The 23,985-nt window shown below is 34.0% G+C and overlaps 1 protein-coding gene across 1 annotated transcript; it reads right to left on the bottom strand.

Moving 5' to 3' along the window:
• Positions 1–6,045: 6,045 nt before the first annotated feature.
• LOC143224289 (serine/threonine-protein kinase PAK 2-like) lies at positions 6,046–16,543 on the bottom strand. Its single transcript, XM_076452689.1, has 5 exons — positions 16,393–16,543; positions 8,991–9,056; positions 8,650–8,713; positions 7,843–7,971; positions 6,046–7,376 (listed from the first exon to the last, which is right to left on the bottom strand). Exons 2-5 carry the CDS (start codon positions 9,001–9,003, stop codon positions 6,722–6,724), a joined length of 861 nt encoding a protein of 286 aa, XP_076308804.1. The 5' UTR covers positions 9,004–9,056; positions 16,393–16,543; the 3' UTR covers positions 6,046–6,721.
• Between the last annotated feature and the right edge of the window lie 7,442 nt (positions 16,544–23,985).

Raw genomic sequence — 23,985 nt, 5'->3', positions numbered from 1 at the left:
TTGTTAAAGGAAAGAAAAAACTGCCAAAAATATTCATTGGTAATGTTTTAGTTTTACAGGACCCAGGAAAAAAAAGAGCTGTTCCTATCATTTTCTTATAATATTTGATAACGCTCATCAGTAATCCATGTTTTGCTAAATCATGGTGCTAAACACACTATATTAGAATTCCTTGTTAAAGTAGCTAGATGTTAAAGATGTTATAGTACAATTTCATATATTAACATATGTAGGGACTAGATGCAATTGTACTATAGTGTCTTTAACATCTAGCTACTTTAACAAGGAATTCTGATATAGTGTGTTTAGCACCTACATATGTTAATACAGAGATTTTACTCCTTTCTTAATGCTTTTGGGTCAACTATATCTCTGTTATGTACATGTCATTTCTTTCTTTCCTTAACCAGTTAGTTCCTTAAGTGTTCAAAATATCATAAGTTTGTAAAATAACTTCACCATACGAAACTCGTCGAGAAAGATGTAAAAATTACAACAATAAACAAACAAAAACTCTTAATGTGCGATATATTTTATAAGAAAACAGTTACAGCAGTTTATTATTTTAAGGCTAACTAAGAAGGAACATTAAGGTCCTCGTGATAACGCAAAGAAGCCTGTGCTAAAACAAACAAAAAAACAGAAAAACAGCTTTAAGCACAAGGGATTGCGAAACAGCTAAAAACAAGTTGCTATAAATATATAATCAAGTCTAGATAGTTGGCCTATAAAACCCTATATTGTTCAACGATTTGTAACTTTTTATTGAAAAGACTGGTACAAATTACACCACCATAGAAAGGAGCTCATTTTGGTCATGACATGATAAGACAAGCAAGCGACAATAATGCCACCATGGAAAGTTAGTCCACCGAAAGCAGTTAAGCATTACATTGTTAAAACCAAATAAAAAAATAACGTTTATACTTTCAGCCACATTGCGAATAGAGAAAACTAATAACAAATGAACAATAAAGACGATACTGAAAAATATGAATTAATGATGTAAGTGAAATAATATAAAGTAACCGTAGATGGATTTTTAACACAGGTATATTTTTTTATTTGAAACGTGATACGCTCTACCCGGACCCGCTTAAAAACACCAGGATTTTAGTAGTGGATTCTGAAGGATTCACTGTTTAAAACTTTCAAGTATTTCTATACATGTATACAATAGTACTGCCTGTTAAATGTCCATATAACCGCTATGGATGGAGCTTTACTAAAACATGTATGGAGGTACATTAGGATCATATGGGGGCACAAAGAGATTTTCAGTTACACAATTGTTCCTTTTCTTACCGCTACCTCACCTCCTGTTGACGAATCTTCAACAAATTTGGCATGATGGGTTTTTTTTTTGCGTCCATGCGGATACATTTGCAAATTTACGTTTTCACTTTTTGCATTTTGCAGTTTTTACTTACAATTAAATGAAAGTTTGGTTTGAATTTCACGCAAAGGTACACGAGAGTTATTTGCGCTAGCCGTCCCTCATTTAGTAGTGTAAGACTAGAGGGAAAGCAGCTAGTTATCACCACTCACCGCCAACTCTTGTGCTACTCTTTTACTAACTAATAGTGGGATTCACTGCCACATTATAACGCTCCCATTGCTGAAAGGGCGAGCATGTTTGGTGTGACATGAATTCGAACCCGCGACCCTTAGATTACGAGTCCAGTGCCTTAACCACCAGCCCATACCGGGTCCAAATATGAGGTAAATGATGTTTTATGTCTTAAGACAACATTTCATTAATCATGAATTTGCATAACTTCAGTGCAGGGGACGAGCACTAACGCTAGCAGGAAACAAAAAATAAAAATGAAAAAATATTAAGGACTGCTTATTTGGTTCAGCGTACTTTAATATGGGACGCATTGATTAGTATGTGTAGCATCTGCCAATATTATTGTCTTTGTGGGTGATAAACTTGAACATGAAGTGACTGTTATGAAAAATGCTTGGCGTTTTTATACGAGTGCTAAAAATTGTGAACATTAAGTTACATTTTTTTTCTGGACATGAAAGAGTACAGTGTATGAATTTATTGTGATTTGATAGTCACAACAGGAGTGAATATGTTTTATATATGGGTACAGCAGTTAACAAAAATGTTGCAAGCTAATACGAATCTCATAAGATACTTTGGGTCTTGGATAATTCAACCAGTGATGGATTATCTCGAAAAGTCAGTGATATTTCAACAGAAAAGATAAAATGTTAGAGGATGATTTTATAGAAGTGTGTTTATTTGACGTGAAAAATTACATATATTAGAATAGACGATCTTCTGTCCAGGGAACAACTTCAAAAACTGCTTATGGATTGGATATCCACTCATTTCTCTATGAAATGTGTGATGTCCTCCAGTGAGAGTATGGTAAGTTTACATAATTACAACGTTAAAATAAGGGGTTCGAATCTCCGCGGTGGACACAGTAGATAACTCAATGCGTAGCAACAAACAAACAAAATGGCGAAAACTAGAACTCCTGAAAACTAACTCGGTCACCTCTGGATGCCGTTACCAAATCAAATGTAAAACGCCAATCAAAGAGCTCTTAAGCCGTCACATGATCAGCTGCACTTAGTTATGGTATCTGACAGTCATAACATCCGTTAAACGAATACTGTATTCACATAACTTAGCAGTGTTCTTAAATTTTGATCATCTTTTTTCCATTTTTAATGGAAAAAAGGCAAAAGTTTTCCTGATGCACCAGTACCAAGGTGACAAAAGCGTGTGAATACGTGAGTATCTTTCATTATGTTCCCAAAATCAAAATAAGCATAAAAAACAAGTTCTGCTGTAAATGAAGCTTTGCCGGAGATCACACGACCATCTGAACGTTAAAAACAGTCAACAGAGACACTTCATTTGCTCCTAAGTATGCCTACCACACCCAAATCTAACAATTCGTGATGAACTTTGTAGGAGCTTTTCAAAGTAGAATAATTTGTTTCCCAATGTTCTGAAGCGTAGTTTGAATACTATTCGTCTAGGTAATATTCAATACTAAAATAAATTAGTTAACACCCTTATTTAGACGACTTATAAATAGGGTTATTCAATAATTCAAATTCAGCCCCACACGTATAGAATGTTGTAAAAAAGGCATAATATAAAGATATTTCTATCATAAAATAATTATTAAAACGGTATATTCCAAAATATCAGGAAATAGCTGTGGTAACAATAACAGTAAAAACAAAATCACGCCGAGTTGACGTTAATCGTTACTAAAACGGGTTACCCGCTGGGACAGAGATAAGTCTTCAGATTTACAACGTTAAAATCAGGGGCTCGCTTCTCCTCGAGGGACACAGTAGATGGTTTTGTTTTGTTTTTTTGCTAGGAGAAAAACTCACACACACACAAAGGGTTTTCGGAGTACCTACCAAACAAATGGAATAATACAAATGGTGACCTTTAAATTAGTTTCACTTTTCAGGATATTGTTAACTTTTAAGATTTTGAGCGTACTTAAATCTTTTTTGTCTACTGGAGGACAAAAGTTGTTCGTTTTCCAAAATCTGGCTGTGACATTTTGTTTTTTTTTTATTCGGAAAGGCAATCACCTGAACTTGCGTCAGATGCCGTTTTGCTTTCTGTAGCTTAACCAACATAGTAACAGTAACTATGCTGAACGAGAAGGACGTAGTTAATATCGGTTTCTTGATCGGCCATTTGATTTGAGGGGATAGAAGGAAACTACTGTTTATTGAAGAGTGTGTAAAGTTACTTGAGGGTTATTTGCGTTAAGCGTCCCTAATTTAAAAGTGATAAACTAGTGGGAAGGTAGCTAGTCAACACCATCCACTCACAGCCAACTCTTGGGCTATCTTTTACCAAGAAAAAATGGAATTGATCACATTATAATGCCTCCATGACTGAAAGAAAAATCACATTGGGTGAATTGATTCTGTCTCATGATTTGTAGTGTGCCCTAACGTGATGAAAAATAACTAACGTATTGAAGCTTAAGTCTTGTAATTAAGCTTTAAATACCGGTGTCGTAAAATGTATCTGATTAGAAAAATTATGTGCAAGTAGCTGTACATTCTTAGAAAGATACTTCTGATTTCCTCTTTCAACAACTGCAAAGAATGAATATCAGTGAATACTGCTATAATCCGACCTTTTGAAAACAAGCAGTTTAATTCCATTAAGCTCGATTCTTTCAGCTGGGCTAAAAATGATTTTAATACTATTTATTTTTTCACTTATTTACTTGAAAAATACTATCCAAATGGAGAAGGGCGACTTGATATGCCTTACACCAAGGTTTGAGTTATCCATGTAATTTTTAAAAGATAATTTTGTTGCACACACTTTGTTACAGAGTTTAAAATGGCGTTAGGTATTTAAAAGAGGAAGGCGCTAAGATGAATTGTAATGATAATTTGAATGGTCCTGGTGAACCTCGTTGCTGTTGGTGGTATATGTAAAATAGTCAGCATTTTGCTGAAATTCTTAACTAATTGCTAACAGCAATTCAGGTGGTCCTAGTGTTAAAGATGCTAAAATCCTGCAAGTGTTTGACTGTGTGTAAATGTGTTGTTATTATACCTTAAATTTCTTTTTGAGTTATGGAAATCTCTTGATCATTTTATTGAATGGTTAGTTTATTTGCTTGTTATAAAGTGCAAAACTACACAATGGGCTCTATGTTCTGTGACCACCACGAGTATTAAAAAACAGTTTTTAGCGTTACAGGTTTTGAGACTTACCTCTGAACCACTGTGGGGTTTGAATGAAAACCCGTTCATTTAATGTTTTATTATTATTATAGCAACCTTGTTCATCAATGCCTTCTTGTGTTCTAACAATTTTAAATCTATACTGTTAAATTTATAAGTGATGTGAAACTGGTATATCCAACTTCAACAGAATTCATCTACATGAACAAATTTATTTATCCAGCATTAAATTCGTTGATCCTTGAACAACGTTCTGTATATTATTTTCAAAAGTGGTATCCCTGCATCTATAACGTTCTACATATTTATGTAATTTCATGTACGTCTTCGAAACAATTATTTACTTCAAGCTGCTCAGATGTATGAAAGTTAACGATATAAAAAGTTCTTTTGATTGTCATTAATCCAGTGATACTAATTGTATCTATTGTTCTTATTTTCAACTATTATATAAAATACTGTTACACTGTAACAGTGGATCTTAACATTGAAAGATACACAATTATTATAATGTTTTTAACTTTATAAAGTACTTTCTATCGAGTTATTTGTTTTCAGTTTCTAATTCATGGGTCCTTGTACTTTTAGTTCTGTGCCAAATTTTTCTGTTTATCTTTTCGAATCCTCACAGCATTGTTGAAGTATCTCCAAAATACTTAATATTTCAATACTATTTTTTATAATTATAGAAATTTTTAACAGTCAGTCTTGACACCGTATTGAGGTTTTATTTATTTATTCATTTGTTTTCTACATTTAGTAGATGACTTATTGATTTATGGAGAAATATAAACTTTCATTTTCAGGAGAATTACAAACAGTTAATTTAAACTGTAAGAATCATTCTTATGTAAATTCAAAAATCTGATAGAAATTTTATGAAGTTCTGTTTCTTCTAAGAACTGAAATATGTTATTATATAAAAATAATTCCATTTTGATAAAAAAGTTTAAAAAACGACGTCCTATATACTCCATACATATATATATTAATCTTTTAAACCTTTTCCCTTTTGAAGCTTCATCAGGGTTAAGATACACAACTGAAAGACAATAAAACGGTTACAGCTTCCACGAAGCTTACTTTTTTGTTACTTTATACAAGTCATTAAAAGTTAAAGTTTACTCTTCACAAAACCTCTTTAAATTCAAGACAACCCTAACTGTAATACACCATTAAAAATAATAACAAATATTACAAGTATAAGTTACAAATAATCCACTTTATCAGATAAATATTTTACATAATACAATTTACAAAATTACTATGACGTAACACGGTCAATCCCACTATTCGTTGGTTAAAAGAGTAGTCCAATCAATCTTTTTTGACTTATAAATAAACATTTATCCAAAGCGATTTTGTTACCGTAATATTAACAATTAATCAGTGAAGTACTTGTGTGGGTTAAATAAATTAAAAACAACAATTACAAGATTTTTCACAAACATCAAGTCCGGGAGTGTCACATATTACAAGAAATGGTAACTGTGGACATACATCTCGCTGGTCCGAGAGTGTTTGTTTGTTTTGAATTTCGCGCAAAGCTACTCGAGTGCTATCTGTGCTAGCCGTCCCCAATTTAGCAGTGTAAGACTAGAGGGAAGGCAGCTAGTCATCACCACCCACCGCCAACTCTTTGACTACTCTTTTACCAACGAAGAGTGGGATTGATGGTATCATTATGACGCTCCCATGGCTGAAAGGACGAGCATGTTTAGTGTGACGGGGATTTAAGCCTGTGACCCTCAGATTACAAGTCGCACGCCTTAACACGCTTGGCCATGCCAGGCCCAGGTCCGAGAGTGACCTAAAAGTTAGCGTACTATACATGCATTTCGAGGGTCTCGAATCTGTGAGGTGATGCAATCAAATATGCTTTATACTTTCAGTTGTGGGTGCGTAACAGGAATGACAGCCAATCCAGCTATTCGGTTGAAAGTAGCTAATTGTGCACATCATGTCGGTCGCTATTAGGTGAATGAACGAATAATATTTATTAACAAATACACAGCTAGTCTTGAATTCTGGTTTTTCTTTTAGCTAAGCGGATTAATTTTTTTATTAATGATACATTTTCACCAGTTTGGAGAAAAGGGTGCATCAGTAGGTTTTCTGCTGACGATCTTTTGTTTGCGTCGAGCTCCAAACATTCGTTAAGGAAATCTTGTAACACCGGCGAAATATTTTTATCTTTTGTTTGTAGTTCTTTATTGGTAACCATTATCCGTAAGTTCATTCGGCTTTGTGAAGGCAAACCTCCTAAAACCATTTGTGTGACAACAACCCCCAAGCTCCATATGTCTACTTTAGTATCATAAGGCATTCCACAGAACATTTCTGGAGCCATACTATGGACTGTACCCCTTACAGAAAGACATTTCTCCCCCTTTGTTATGTGTATACAAGTCCCGAAATCAATAAGTTTTACACTTCCATCCATTCCAAACACAACATTACTACTCTTTATATCACAGTGAATAATGCCCTTAGAGTGGAGAAACGTGATAGCTTGAAGAATTTCTCGGCAAACAACCGCTATCTGTCTCTCTCTCATTACTGTATGAGCAATAAGATCACACAGAGTACCACCTCCTAGGAATTCTGTAACTATCCATAGATTATCTCCGACAATGTAACTGTCCAAAAATTTGACCAGGTTTGGGTGCCTAAAGATGTGTAAAACAAATTAAAATAAATTTTATGGATTATGATAGAAATTAATTCTACTGAGAATTGAAAATTAGGAACAAATTATATCTGTTTTTAGAAAATAAATCATCAACTTATTTTGTTTCACCTCTATTTAAATAAACAGTCTCTATCCCAAGCTGTTAAAACATTACAATCACTTTATTAAAAGTTCATTTGTCCGGTAAGTAGTTTGGTTTAACCAATCTCACAATGAACAAGGCTATATACTTTTGTTGAAACACAAACAACTTATACTAATTTAATAACGTTGTTCATAGTAAATCAATCTTATATTCAGGCAAATGTATCACAAACTAAACACAATGTTTGGGATCATGATATATTCACTAGCCTGTATTTTTCTTAATTCATTAGTATTTTCATACGTGTTTACACGAACGACAGTACTTGTGTTATTTATTTTGATTTCAGTAAAATTACCTCATTTTCCTCATGACTAAAACTTCATTCAAGGCTTCTTTCTTCATAGGTTTTTTCAGCTCAATGATTTTCACTGCCACCACCTCCTTTGTATGCTCGTGTTTTGCTTTGTGAACTATTCCAAAGCCCCTATTGGGAAGAGTGTATGCCAAAACCAATAGTTTTAATAACAATCTTAAATAAGATATATTGCACCTTTTACGGTTTTTAATTAAAAGGTAATGAGAAAAAGTTACTGTAAATCCTTAAACCTTTTTTTCATATAAAAGTTTTGCATATAAGATGCCCCGAGTGATAAAGCAGATTCGAGAATGACTTCGTGCGATTATAGGTAAACATTTTCTTCCATAAAAACATCTGTTTTTTTAAACTATTTAGCATATGTTTGTTTTTAATAAAATTTAACATTGATGTTATAAGTTGAAAACTAGGTCGATTGATCATTGATCTTGGCGATACAGATGGTTAATCTCTGACGTCACATCTAGTAATATGGAGACTCCAGTTTGAGCTTTGTTCTCTGATGTCATGCCTGTTTGAATTTTGACATCAGAGATCAACGATTTGAGATGAAAGGAAAAAGGTTAACTTGTAGTTATTTTCTACCTATACAAATATGATCTACAGAAACCTTAACGGACCCTAAATTAAGGCCTAATTTATTTCAATCCACTTATGGGCTAGCAATCTTTAATTGTACAATTATGTAAACCAACGAAACTGTACAGTTTCCTTTAGTAGTTTATTAAACGAGTTTCTTATATTTTTACACACATAATTACACCAGAGAACAATTTATAACCTTACCCATTTCCAATTATTTCCTGTAGCACATACGTTGTGTAGGGGTTACCTGGATTTACAATTTGAGCTACAAAAAACAACAAAACAACAGTACTGTTATTAAGAGTACACAAATGTTATCAAAATTCATGATTTGTGTATTCTAAAAGGTTAGACAGAGATTGTATTACAAAGGGTGGATAAATACTGATTTTGTTGTGCCATTATTTGGAGTTGCTCAAATTAAAAGAAAGCAAACATCAAGTTATTAACATTATTACACACAACTTCAATCTTTCCTTTAAAAATAGTTCTCTATGTTTAGATGTAATAACAGTAAAACAAACTTATTAACTCAAACCTACTCAAATTCTGCATATTTTCATCCGAGGGTTTTTTCTACTACACTTGATTGACGAATGCTCATTTACCTGTAATGTAAGAGTAATTTGTTAAAATGCCAAATGTAGAGCAGTAACTGTCTGTTAAATTGTCAATAACAATCTAATGTGTAAAACAAATATATATGTCTGTTTGTCATTTAGCACAAAACTACATGATAGGACAGCTGTACTGTGCCTAACACAGTAACACGTATGTCAATAAAAATATCAATTATCACCATCGTTGCGTGGATGGTCAGCAATAATTTTACAGACTTCAAATGCTATGATTCGCGGTTCCATTTCTCGCAGGTAACCCATTGTCCAGTTGTTGTTTTTTTTTCATTTGTTTTGAATTTGCGCAAAGCTACTTGAGGGATATCTGTGTTAGCCGTCCCTAAATTAGCATTGTAAGACTAGAGGGAAGCCAGCTAGTCATCACCATTTACCGCCAGTTCTTGGGATACTCTTTTACCAACGAATAGTGGGATTGACCGTAACATTACAACGTCCCCACGGCTGAAAGGGCGAGTAAGCATGTTTGGCGTGACGGGAATTTGAACCCGCGACCCTCAGATTACTAGTCGAGTGCTTTAACCACCTGGCCATGCCGGGCCGTTTTGTTTTTAATGAATAAAGTAATATTGCTTATTAAACCATTTTTTTTTTTACAAAACACAAAACTTTCAAACAATACCTTTTGCTGTATGATGTAATTCAAAAATGTTAGGTCATCTCACAAGTGATGTTCGAAAATTTAACACAGAAAGTGCATCATCATTTCTCTCTTTGTAGAAGGCTTTAATAGCTACAATATGTAGTAGGACGTGTATAAAAATGCTCAGACAAATAAGATAAACTAACTCAACTCCACTTTTCAGATCATTAATCAAATAGACCCTTATGAAGATGGATGTGTCTGAGGAGCACATGAGGAGTATAATGCTTCATGAGCTTAAAAAAGGCAACAGTGCAGCAGAAACTACATGAAACATTCAAGGTGTTTATGGTGCGGAGTCCCTCAATGAAAGAAAATGTCGAAGGTGGTATTAGAAGATCAAATCGGGTGACTACAGCTTAAGTGATGCACTACGTTCAAGTTGTCCTGTTGAGTTTAACGATGACTTGCTGCTAGCTGTACTTAATGAAGATTGTGCTGTAACAGTTGAAGAACTAGCAAAGAAGCTTAATTCAACCCATTAAACAGTTCACCGTCATATGCAACAGCTTGGAAAGGTGTCAAAACTTGGAACATGTGTACCCTATGATTTGACAGAAGGCAAACTTAGAGCAAGTGTGGACATTTATACTCCTCTGCACTCTCGTGAACGTAACTCACCTGTTTTGGACAGGTAAGTGATTATAGATGAAAAAATGGATATTTTATAAAAATGTTAAGCGCCACAGACAATGACTCAGTGCAGGTAAACCTTACATAGCCCAAAATGGACCTCCACCCAAGGAAAGTCTTGTTAAGCGTTTGGTGGGATATTGTTGGCGTAATCCAATTTGTTTGTCTGTTTTTAGAATTTTCCACAAAGCTACTCGAGGGCTATCTGTGCTAGCCGTCCCTAATTTAGCAGTGTAAGACTAGAGGGAAGGCAGCTAATCATCACCACCCACCGCCAACTCTTGAGCTACTCTTTTACCAACGAATAGTGGGTTTGGCCGTCACATTATAACGCCCCCACGGCTGAAAGGGAGAGCATGTTTGGCGCGACGGGGATGTGAACTCGCGACCCTCAGATTTCTGCGTTGCGTTGGTTACCTTTTATAAGCCTTATTTCCTTATTTTCTTTTTCTTATTTTTGTTTAAATTAAATTTTTTCTTCTTTATTTGGGAGAGCAGTTGCTTTCCCACAACTTTCTGCACGCAGTATAGATGTGAAACGTTGTGGGCTCGAGCACCCACACCTCGCTCTTCTAATTTCTATTTCTATATCTATTGCTACTCTTTTATTTCGTAGGGACGTTATATATGTGACGATCAATCACGCTATTTGTTGGTAAAAGAGTAGCCCAAGAGTTGGCGGTGAGTGGTGATAGCTGTCTTTCTTCTAGTCTTACACTGGAAAATTAGAGATGGCTATCGCAGACAGCCCTCGTGTAGCTTTGCGCGAAATTCAAAATAAGCCAAACTAAACGCTTTTATTTATTATGTGATATTGACGAATGGAGGTTAAGTCTGATAGACGGTGTATCCCATCACAATGTGGGTCCTACTTTTAAGTCACCTCTAAAACCTAGGGTACATTTTATAATCCCACATTATAACTTGTACACTGAAATTGTTTCAACTGGTGCAGCATTTTTTTGTTTAATGTATTTTTGTTTCGGCTTGTTTTTCAAGTTATAAGAAACTAATATATATATGTACACTGCTTTTAAAATACTGAATTTTCAACTTAAAAATTATGTGAGAAAAGACAGAAAACAAAACATAACAAAAAATACAACAACAAAAAAGAGAGGGTCCATTGAAACAGTTGTTTGATAAACAACTCTATACTCTATCTTTCAGATACTCACACTCAAATATTTTATGCCTTGCATAAATCCCAGAAGCATATGAGGCTTCTTAACCTCATTATGAGGCTTGTTAACCACATGATTATCTGAAGCTCCAGTTTTCGTACTGAACAAAAAACAAACATCCTGATGACAATATGGCTTATTGCCTCAGATGATATGATTAACTTGCGTCTTGTGTGTTATTTATTACATTTGAAAATTGGAACCTTTACTCCAAGCGATAATTTATGAACACAGTTATTAAACAGCCAAATTAGAAGCTCAGAATATTCATAAGTAAAGGCTATTTAATTTTGAATTACTGACCAGAGGTAGTCAGCTGGTATCGAAGCCTGTTTTTTAGCGTTATGAGCTCTCAGTATTACTGCTGCATCACTGGGTTTGTGGTTCAGTGGACGTAATTAATTGCAATAAAACGATAACAATAATGCATAAAAATAACGTAAGTAGTCAAAATACGCTGACGGCTTTTAAATCTAACTTAGACGATTTATCCCAGTACATCACTTATTAATCAAAATATACTATGATATACATACACATATAGCAATAATAAATTGCAGTAAGCATGATTTATGTAAATAGGGAGTATGTCGTTTAAACAAACACAAAAATAAATTATTCAGTTGGTAAGTTACTGCAATGTATCAAGCTACACAACGGGCTATATGTGTCTTGCATTACGCTTGTATTGAAATCCGGTTTTTAGTGTCGTAAAGTTGCTGACACACTCGATGAGCCACTCAGGGGAAAACACTGTAGCCTAATTAGATAGTTAAAAAGTAAGGGAAATCGTAATATGTCTAATACATTGTTTTGATTCAAAACTATAGTGATCAAACTTAACACTAATCCGTGATGACGAGAAAACCCACTTGTAGAGAAAAGCACGCCCTCTACATTCCTACACTCAATAACACAACCGCCTTCAAACATGTGGTCAGTTATCTCTTTCTTTTTTTGTGAACCTGATGATGACCGAAGAAGGTCGAAACGCTGTTCGCTTCTCCACATAAAGTTTTCTCTACCCATAATAGCCGTTTTTACATATACACAAGTTTAACACTGTGATGTTTTAAGGAGGTTGAATGTCAGCAAAACCTGCAAAGAAAATATGTAAATTGATTTTTTTTTATCACATAAGTATTCAGCCCCCAGTCCGTACTTACATAAGATCAGCGGTTTTCAGCTTTATCGCTAAAAACTTCGCGATGAAAATAATTTGTCCGTGTCGAAAAACAAAGCAGGATAATACACAGTTAAAAACATAATCGAAAACGCAAACAAAAACAGATCTTTGTGCCTAAGTATAAAGAATAATTGAGAAATGCCAACATTATGAAGTTTTGTTGAGAATGTTGGCTGCCAATAAACGCATGGAAAACCTCATCTGTATATCTGCTATGAAACTCAGAGACAGTCCCTTAAAACTGAAGTAACTGGTAATGGTATTGCGGCTGAATACTAGGTCAGTTACCTTTACGGAAAAATTACATATACTATCTGCCTTGGTTTGTGATTGGTAGTATAAGGTAAAATCTCGTTTACATCATATGTGAAAAAAAGTTAGAAGAAAGGAAACTGTCAAGTTATAGTGTGTGAGACGATTCATTAAAGTATTTAGGTAGATTTAAGCAGTATGAAAAGCATGAATTTGGGTTCTGTAGCAAGACACCTACCGACAGGTGTTGTTACTATTGTAAATGTAGTTCAGATAGAATAAGGTATATCTGGAGCAAACTCCAGTAACAACAAGCTAATCAGGAGATGTTATTTTATACCAGTAACTGCAAAGTGGGCTATTTGCATCCTGTCCACTGCAGGGATTGGGTCCTAAATTATAACGTTATAAGAACCGAAGGATACTGCCAAACAACCAGGGAGCTTCGTTAGGAGCAATTGTTTGTATTGGTTAAAGCTGCTATTAATTTTTAACCGTTTTGTTACTTAAGGTTTTTTATTTCAGTTTATGGAGAATACATTTTAATCTACATTGGTGTATATACGTTCAGTTGAGTGTTACATGTGTTATAACAGCTTACTGTTGTACTGGCTTATTTACCGAACCAGGTGGATTTATGCCTGAGGTTTCACGCAAATATGCATTTAACAAGTTTCGAGTACAAAAGAAGCCTCTCACAATGACATCGCCTATACTATGTTGTTATGGCTAAGTAAACCAACATTTAATAAAGAATAATCAACTTCATGTGCATCCACAGCTTTTCATAAAATAATTGGTATTTCTTTAGGTTTTGGTGCAAAATACCCACAGATTGTGTTGTAGGCTTGTAAAACAAAAGTATAAATAATAATAAAATACGAACTTAAAGTTTTGGCAGAGTATGAAATCAATAGATTAACTTATCACTCACAAGAGCAGAGAAATGTACTATGGTAATCATCTACTGTTTGTTGAAGTTGTTTGTTTGTTTGTTTTTTGAATTTCGCGAAAAGCTACATGAGGGCTATCTGTACTAGCCGTCCCTAATTTAGCAGTGTGAGATTAAAGGGAAAGGTAGCTAGTCATTACTACCCACCGCCAACTCTTGGGCTACTCTTTCACCAACTAATAGAGGGATTGACCGTTACATTATACTCCCTCACGGTTGAATGCGCGAGCATGTTTGGTAACGGAATTCGAACCCGCGACCCTCAGATTTCGAGTAGAGGAGGGCCCTAACGACCTGGCCATGCAGGATTTGTTTGTTTTTATTTTTGAATTTCGCGCAAAGCTACTCGAGGGCTATTTGCGCTAGTCGTCCCTAATTTAGCAGTGTAAGACCAGAGGGAAGGCAGCTAGTCATTACCACCCATAGCCAACTCTTGAGCTACTCTTTTACCAGCGAATAGTGGGATTGACCGTCACATTATAACGCCTCCACGGCTGAAAGGGCGAGCATGTTTGGTGCGACCGGGATTCGAACTCGCGATCCTTGGATTACGAGTCGAACGCCTTAACACACTTGGCCATGCCGGGCCCCCATGCAGAACTGCTCAATGAAATAGTCGCAGAAAACTACAGAGAGACAAAGTACAACAGCGAACTAGACAGATGATGAATCCTCAACATGTCAGTTTTCAATTAATGTCCCATATATTGCATACACTTTTTTAATTAACACAGATTAGAAAAACACCGATTTTTTGTCTTTGGTAGAAAATGAAAGATTTAGAGCTTCAAGGCGAAAAAATGAAGGCGCTTGAATTAATTTTAAAACTACCCAATAACACAACACTGCATTCAACATTATTGTCCATGTTTTAGTAAAGTATTCGTAGCCCGTTTCATCTGTAGCAGTTTGTAAAACTATAAACTGTTGAACTAATTTGTTGTTGAAATAAAGAAAGAATTATTAAACTCCAAAACGTTTGAGTTTACAAAACTGAACAACGTGTAGTTCATATTCAGTAATTTGCTTTAGTGAGGGCTTTGAATTGCATTTTATGTATTGGCCTGTTACACTCGCTTGAATCATAGTTCTTAATGCTGAAAACAACGTTGGCCTTCGATTTGTATTTTCTTGTATTCCAAATTGAAGCCACCTAGTGGTAGGTATAGTGTTATTAAAAACATTTAGGACATATAAACTTATATACAACATTTAAATATAGCTGTTCTGGTGTAGAGATTCTTAAGCCTTTTCATATAAAGTTTTAAAAAATAATTTGTCTCTTAGTGTAATATAGCTGTTCCATTAGGAAAAAAGTTGTTTCTCCAGGATTTAACTCCTGTAATCCATGTAGAAAACATACAGCTCAAGTTGTAACACTACTATACTTCAATAGAGAGGCTAATCCTGCATTGGTTTGACCGTATTAGTTGAAAGAATGATGTATACATTCAACATACTGCGACCAGGAACGAGTATCATGTCAATAACCATCGGATGACGCGAACAAATTAAATATGATCCCCCTATTGGGCTCTTAAAAACAACAACAACAAATAACAGATGAAGCGACAAACTGTGGGTTTATGAAGATCAAATCTGTTCTGGTAGACACGAAAACGATGTTAAATCAACATTTCTATAAATCATTAGAGTGAATATTGGTGCAGCCACCTGACAAGCAATTCTATAAACATTACTTTATAATTTAAATTTAAACATTAAAAAAACAACGTTGAAAATACGCAATAGATTTTATTTTATTTGTAAATTTCAAAAGTTCTTCTTGTTTTTATTTTATAAATTTTTGCACAAGTTGCTTTAATTAATTAAACTTTTGATATATTCAAATCTGATTTATAAATTTGCCTGGCATATCCAAATGATTAGGGTATTCCACTCGTAATCTGAAGGTTGCGAGTTTGAATCCCTGTCATATTAAACATGGTCGCCCTTTCAGCCGTGGGGGCGTTATAATGTGACATTCAATACAAAGACTTGGCGATGGATGGTGATGACTTGCTGCTTCCCTTCTAGTCTTACACTCTAAATTAGGGACTGCCAGAACATATAACCATCGTGTAACTTTAGACGAAATTCAGAAAAGGAAACAAACAGACAAATTATGAAAGGTTGCCAGATTTTATGACTTTATGTGCTTCTAAAGTATAGCGATTGAGGTGAAAGTCAAAACCGAATGTCTCTGTAAATTAAACTGGTATTGGTTTGGTTATACTGCTAGACTGAGGTGTGCTAAATTAAGATTTCTTTCTGAAGCATAAGACACAAATTATTTCAAATATACTTAGCACCGATAAATGTATATGCTCAATATTAGTAATTTTCACAATACACCCTATTAATTGGGGACAAAAGTCATATCTTACATATTATCCTATAGTAGGCACAAATAATGTTAGTAAAACAAGTTAATGAAAGGTATATATGAATAACATTACCTTTATATAATAAGTACAGTCACACGTTTGATTGTTTTTATCTCTGCAGCTAGTCCAGGTGATTTCTTAACGATTTATTTCATTATCTATTTTCACTGAAATAGAAATTCATCAACTGGAGCAAGGTGCGAGAGCATTAATAGCAGTAGTAGTGGTGGTTTTGCTTTAGGTTTTGGTTTTCGTTTTACTATGTAAACTGCTACCTACTCTACATCATTGGTTATTTCGGTTATATCAAAATGCCCTGGTTCGATAAATAATGCGTTGCCCTTTGATAAAGTTAAAAATTAACTAAAAATGTATGTTTTCTTTACGTAAATACAAAAAAGGAAAATAATACCATATCATCTGGATTCTGAGACAAGGATAACATGTGTCTTAAACACTGTGATATGACATCATTATCAGGTTGAAAACAAACTGACGTGATAAACACTGTGATATGACATCATTATCAGGTTGAAAAAAAACTGACGTGATCACAAACACTTGAACAAGCTGATGTGACAAAAATAACTCTGTTAAACACACTGATGTGACGACAAGCACACGTGAAGACAGCGATGTGACAATAAGCATTCTGTTGAACAAACGAATGCTATCAATTTACAATTGAAAAAACTAATATAACAACAAAACATCTGTTCAATAACCTGCTGTTTTACCAGAAGCATGCTGTTAAACAAACAGATGCGACGACGAGCATTCTGTAGAATAAATTGAAAACTGATTTCATGAAAAGTGCACTTGAATGAAACAAAATGATGTGGGGACAAGCACATTGTTAGATAATATAACACTTTAGTAGAATTCACTGACCTTGTACAGTTAGAACTAACTCACTTAGTGACGTGGAATAATGTGTTTGTGTGTGTGTGTTCTTTTAGCAAAGCCACGTCGGGCTATCGGCTAAGCCCACCGAGGAGAATCGAACCACTGATTTTAGCGTTGTAAGTCTGTAGACTTACCGCTGTGCTAGCGAGGGGCAAAGTGGAATAGTGACGTGATGTTTTGAATGTTTATTTGATAAAAATCGTTTACAAAAAGAGATCGTTAGAGCTAAAATTATTACATTTGTATGAAATGTCATTACAATTAAAAATGGTCATTTTTAGTTTACGTTAATAAAAGTGTGTTTTAAAACCACATTTATGTAAGTGACCTCAGCTTATCTATTTAAGAAACCTCATGACTTAAATAAACCTATATTACTTAACTTATAAGTTTTATTTAGACTTATATGAGTGAAATCAGGCTGCTATAGTTATTTGATTACGTCTTCATAAAGAGTTCATATTTTTTCCGCGATTTTGTCAAACAATTTAATCTTTTAAAACTACTTCATTCTTATAAAAAAATAAATAAGTCTGCAGTTCTTTCGTCATTGGGTTTAATTCAGTCTCTCCACATTAATGTTTTAACTTATGTTGTTACATCATTGTAAAAAACTTGCACATTTTCATGTTTTCCTGAAAATAAAGCCTTATCAAATAAGAATTACCACGTGTGATTAAAGAGCTTCTTATCACTCGGAACGGTCCTCTGGAGAGACAGCGGCAATTTTATAAACTTGCAACGCTAAATTGCTGGGTTAGATTCCCCGCATATAGCCCTATGTAGCTATGATATTTACTATGCCTCAACAACCGTAGCAAGAATATAATTCATTTGGTTCACATATTAGGGTTTCGTATTTGGGTTTTATATGATCGACAGGTTACTATCAAGATTACTTCGCAGGGTCCTCAATAGAGTCACGTGTAAGTTGCTTTTATAGCTGGTATGTGGGAATAGTAATCCTCGAGAAGTGACTTATATTACACATAATTCATCGTTTTTTATCACGCTGCTTGCTTTTATTCAACTCGATATATAATTTCGCCCACATTCAAGTGGACCAGTTCTCTTTATTACTTCAACAATACGATGGCTACCTTTGAAACAAGTACAGGTCCTGAAACATGCAAAAAATCACCAGCTAGGTATCAGGTACAAGATCAAAGTAAAACACGTAAAAACTCTTATAAAACACTTAGTATTCACGAACCATAAGTAAGGGCGACACGTGGTAATATTATTATTATGTTTAATGAATGAGCCAGTGACCGATTATAAAAAACTAATCATGAAAGAGTATGGAATCTTCATGAACAGGAATTCCTAACAGGAAAAGATTAGACCTGTTTTATCATAGATTTGTATCTTATTTTATTAGGTCATTTCTATCAGAATGGACTGCTATTTGCCAATTTACAAGTAACTAGAACTAATCGTTTTTGATATCGTTGTCAAGCTAATTTACGTATATCCCATCGAACTTAAAGCTGTAATTCGGATAATTTAACACCTTGTGCTAAACGTATTTAAAGTTCTATTTATTATACTGTGTAAGATGTTATAGAATTCAGTGATTATATAATATGATTGAGAAATATAGAATGTTAAACCATGTTAAATGTTTACTGACAGCGTACTTAATTCACTTGACATACTTGAGTGAAAAAAGTGAGTGTAGGAAGACTAGACAAACGTAGAATAGCTTGTTTGTGTTTGTTTTTGAATTTCGTGCAAAGCTACTCAAGGGCTATCTGCGCTAGCCGTCCCTAATTTAGCAGTGTAAGACCAGAGGGAAGGCAGCTAGTCATCACCACCCACCGCCAACTCTTGAGCTACTCTTTTACCAACGAATAGTGGGATTGACCGTCACATTATAACGCTCTCACGGCTGAAAGGGCGAGCATGTTTGGTGCGACCGAGATTCGAACCTACAACCCTCAGATTACGAGTCGAACGTGCTTAATTCACCTGACCATGCTGGGCCTCTTGGAATAGCTGACCAGGTGGTTAGATATTCAAATGAATATATTTACAATGACTTGTGATCGAAACATGCTACATACATAGATAACAAGAAAAATTATAACTCAGGAAGTAATGCAGACAAGAGTATGCAATACCATAAAACAACAAAAAAAGTGTAATAATTTTATTAATTTGTAAGTTAGGTAACCCATTGTTTCGATATTTTCGCCGTCATGATTAACAGTATCTCTCGAGATTTGTCCAGTTTAGGAGATTCAGGTTGGTCTTTAATATATATATACCAAGCTATGAACGTAAAATAATATCCGTAATAAAAAAATAATTGATTTAAAAACTCTAACAAATATTATTAATGGAAGTAATGTTAAATAAATAATGAAATATCTTTACTTAGTAAACTGTTTATATGTTCCAATATTTTATATTTATTTGGGTTGCATAAAGGGGAAGCATGTTTGGTATAACTGGGATTCAAACTCGCAAGTAACGACTCAAGTGCCTTAACTACCTCGTCATGCCGGGCCAATGAAAACTTTACATAAATATAAGGAAATTATGTAAATAGCTGATTTCTCACTTTTTTACTCTTTGCTCTTTTGACCTAATATTAATTTTTCTCGACACAGAATGTATCTGTTTTTAAATAAACTGTTGTAATTGGTCAATAGTTATACACTCATATACCGTCACAGTTTTTGAATTAGACATATGCTATATAACCATTTTTCTGAATATCCGTTAGCGACAGTGTAAGAACGAATAGGTCCGTTGGAAATATATATGCAAAAACGGCTCGTTTAGGTTGAGAAAATATTTAAGAAATATTTGAGAAAATATATAAGAGCGAACAACGTTTCGACCTTCTTCGGTCATCGTCAGGTTCACAAAGGTATTCCCTTTTCACAGTTAGTCAGGGCAAACCAATTCTTCGACGTAGAAGATTTTTCTGAATTACAAGAAGTGATGAAAGCTTCGAAAGATGACTTTGTAGGTTTTGAAAATAAAGAACATATAGTCAGAAAAATAAGTTTTATTTTATATGAACTGAATAATCAAATATAAAACTTAAATAGTTGTATTTGACAATAATTGTTTATTATCTATCACAACATAACATGATGAAAAATCAATGCTATTCTCATGGTATATTTAGTGTAACGGCACTTTTTAATAACAATTATTCAATGGAATGCTGACTATGACAATAAGTCACAATAGTGCTCATTAAAATACGAATGGAAAGGTGCAAGTTGTGAAGATACACAAGTCACTAACTCGAGTTAGTGAACGTGAATGTAAGAGACGAAGTTTTGATTAATGTTAATAAATGAAAACAATGAGTATAAATATTCATGATAACAGTATTAATTAATGGAAACAAACTGTAAAGTACTACAGCCAATATAGTTCACAATATATCCTAATTTACATTGTCTAAGTAGAACAATGATACATACACTTCAATGAATGGTAGCTAATTGATGTTTGACTAATGACTTTTTAGATCACTGATGACTAACTTGAAAAAAATGCTCATATCTGGGGTTTGTGTAACATATTTTATATAATGAATTTGGAAGGCATGATTAGTTATTTCGTTCAGAAGTTTCGTGATTGCGGTTGATGTCTTAAGTTCTGCACGTGGACTGATCATGCTACTGTTAAACAGGTTTTGGTTCTGCTTTTAAGCCTTTCACAGTACTGGGTTTAGCTACTACAAACGTCATAACAGAAATATGCTAGTATTAAGCTCTAGCTATCTGTATTTGGACGGTAGAACTGTTTGCCACTCAGCTCTTACTGTAATATTTTGTACTTACATAACTTGTAGCTATATCATATAGTTTACTAATTCATAATGTCCTCTACATTATAACAGTTCCTACAAAAGCATAAAAGCAGATCATGTGAATGTTCACCTAAAGAATCTACTGTATATCTTGTATCTCGTTACTTCCTGGATTTGTTTATGTTGTCTAGCAACTAATGTAGTGGTGGGCAAACTTTGTTTTTTATGGTGTTCCCTCTTTTTGCACGTGTTATGTTGCCCCTCCTCTTATCCCGTACACTTTATTTATGTCATTATCGTATCATAATTGTTGTTACTGTATTACTTAATAGTAGTAATTAATGTTTGTACGAGAGTTTTTAAAGAGATATGTTTGAATGTGTACTTTCATACATAACTTATATGTTTCTACATTCATATTTCTGCTCCTTCTATACCGACTCTTAGGGCGGGTTGCTATTCAACTTACGTGCAACGAGACTAGGCTACACTTGTTTGTAATGCGAAGTAGTTAAATGTTTTCTTTAGTGTAACTTTGATACGACACGCATTTAAATTCCTGTTAATCTGTAAGTTAAATATGCGCTAGATATTAATGTTGATTATTAAAATTTAATTATTTTTTTTATTAATATAGTTATATGTTAAATAGAGCGACTTCAATTGAATGAATTATTTCTAGCTGAAGTTTATTGTAACCCAATTTATCTGAGTATTAGATCATGGCAAGTACGATTAAGTAGATATTCACTTAATATCACTGATATCACTTATCAGCTTATAAAATATTCATTTCTCTTATAATAATAATACCCAACGACGCAATTTGATCACTGACGTGTTTGTAAAGGAAATTCGTTCACAAATTCGACGAGGACAAAGATCAGCACACAGGTTTAAGGTATCTAGATTGTCAGTGTGTTCAGTAAATTACACTTAAACATTTTTTACGCAACAAACTACACAGTGGAGTGAATCAAGATTCACACGCAGCGAATACTCATTCTACAAGTTCATATTTTACAGGTTTCACATTCACACCGTGTGAATGACAAGAGAATATTCATTTTATGAAGTTCAAATCCAACAAATGTCACATTTATACAATATGAATGACCAGAGAAAACTCATTCTACGAAGTTTAGTTTTAACAGATGTCACATCCACATAATGTGAATGACCAGCTAATAATCGTTCTGTGAAGTTCAGCTCGAACAGGTGACTAATTTTGCTAGAAAACTCAACACTCATATTTTCGTGACTTTTGTGTTTCGGGAGGAAAAAGCTGAGTGCCATTTAAAAACAAAAATAGCGTACATTATTTACAGAACAACGGAGGAACTTCAGCGAACCTCGCACGTTCTAGGAACAAATGCCAACAGACAGGATGATAGGTTTTTGTGTGTTGGCAATAACACATTTAATGGTTTATTTGTTTGTTTTATTGTTATACAAATCTACACAAAGCGCTATCTGTGCTCTGGTCATTACGGGTATTGAAACCCTGTTTCTAGCAGTATAAGTCTGTAAACACACTTATGTGCTACTGGGGGGGGCGCATTTAATGGATTTCCCGGAATAAAAATGCTAATGATATAAATAATTACCATATCATTACTTTTCATTACGTGTACAACAACAACTAAAATCGATTCAGACGTAACTAGCACATTTTGACGCCAAACTTGACACTTTCGTTTAACGGAACAACATTTTCAATAATCCAGAATGAATCCAAAGAACGATGTATTGTTTCAAGTGTTTATGGTGTTTGACTGAGAACACTAACGAGTAGTTAATAAGTTAGGGGTTCTCTTTTTAACAGCCACAAAAAAATCGTGCCTGGTAAAATCACAAAAAGTAAAATATACAGAGAACTTTGGAATCTCCTTCCATATGAAGCAATGGCAAAGAACCTCATCCATACTGGGAAATTACAAGAGAGTAAGTGTGAGAAATTCTGGTATATTTTAAACTTTCAAAAGATTTTTATTCAAAGCAACGACGAAATATAAGATAATGAAACACTGAGTTAGTTGAGTTCTGATGGTCACGACTCGCAATCTGAAGATCCAGAGTTCGAATCCCGTCACCAAATGTATAGGCTTTATAATCAGATAATCAATTTCACTTTTCGTTGATAAAAGAGACGCCTAAGGATTCGTGGTAGGTAGTGTTGACATAGCTGTCTTTCCTCTAGTCTATCATTTCTAAATTAGGGACGGCTAACGCAGATAGCTCTCGAGTAGCTTCACGTGACATTTAACAAACAACTTTTAAAAAAGTTGTATTTAACCATTGTGTTTATCCCAAAATCATCACAAAGTGTCAATATCAACAACTCTTCTTGAACATTGCTAAATAGATACAAACATATTGAAGATAAAATAAAAAGAATCGAGTACTTTCGAAGAAGCATTATCTTTACCACCATAGTTAGTGTGTGTGTGTGTGGAGAACACTTTTCGAAATACTCAAGCATTTATATCGATCAATAATGCATAATGTAGAATTATAATTTTATACAATAATAATGTTGTAGCTTGAGTAAGTTACGAGCTGTTACATTTTCGGTCTCTGCTGTTATTTCTCCAGTCGCCTTTAAACTATATCTGTACATAAACATAATGTTTATTAACTAAGCCTCAATATTACAACATAATGTTTATTAACTAAGCCTCAATATTACAACATAATGTTTATTAACTAAGTCTCAATATTACAACATAATGTTTATTAACTAAGCCTCAATATTACAATATAATGTTTATTAACTAAACCTCAATATTACAACATAATGTTTATTAACTAAGCCTCAATATTACAGCATAATGTTTATTAACTAAACCTCAATATTACAACATAATGTTTATTAACTAAGCCTCAATATTACAATATAATGTTTATTAACTAAGCCTCAATATTACAACATAATGTTTATTAACTAAGCCTCAATATTGCAATATAATGTTTATTAACTA

Source organism: Tachypleus tridentatus, chromosome 8, assembly GCF_004210375.1.
Source record: "Tachypleus tridentatus isolate NWPU-2018 chromosome 8, ASM421037v1, whole genome shotgun sequence".
Lineage (NCBI taxonomy): Eukaryota > Metazoa > Arthropoda > Merostomata > Xiphosura > Limulidae > Tachypleus > Tachypleus tridentatus.
Note: the sequence above shows the minus strand (reverse complement) of the source record. Positions and strands in the feature narration are given on the sequence as shown.

Coding starts and splice junctions, on each gene's coding strand:
- LOC143224289 (XM_076452689.1), bottom strand. Junction 7,972..8,649: donor CAGGAAATAATTGGAAATGG/GTAAGGTTATAA, acceptor TCTTCCCAATAG/GGGCTTTGGAATAGTTCACA. Junction 7,377..7,842: donor TTAGTCATGAGGAAAATGAG/GTAATTTTACTG, acceptor ACACATCTTTAG/GCACCCAAACCTGGTCAAAT.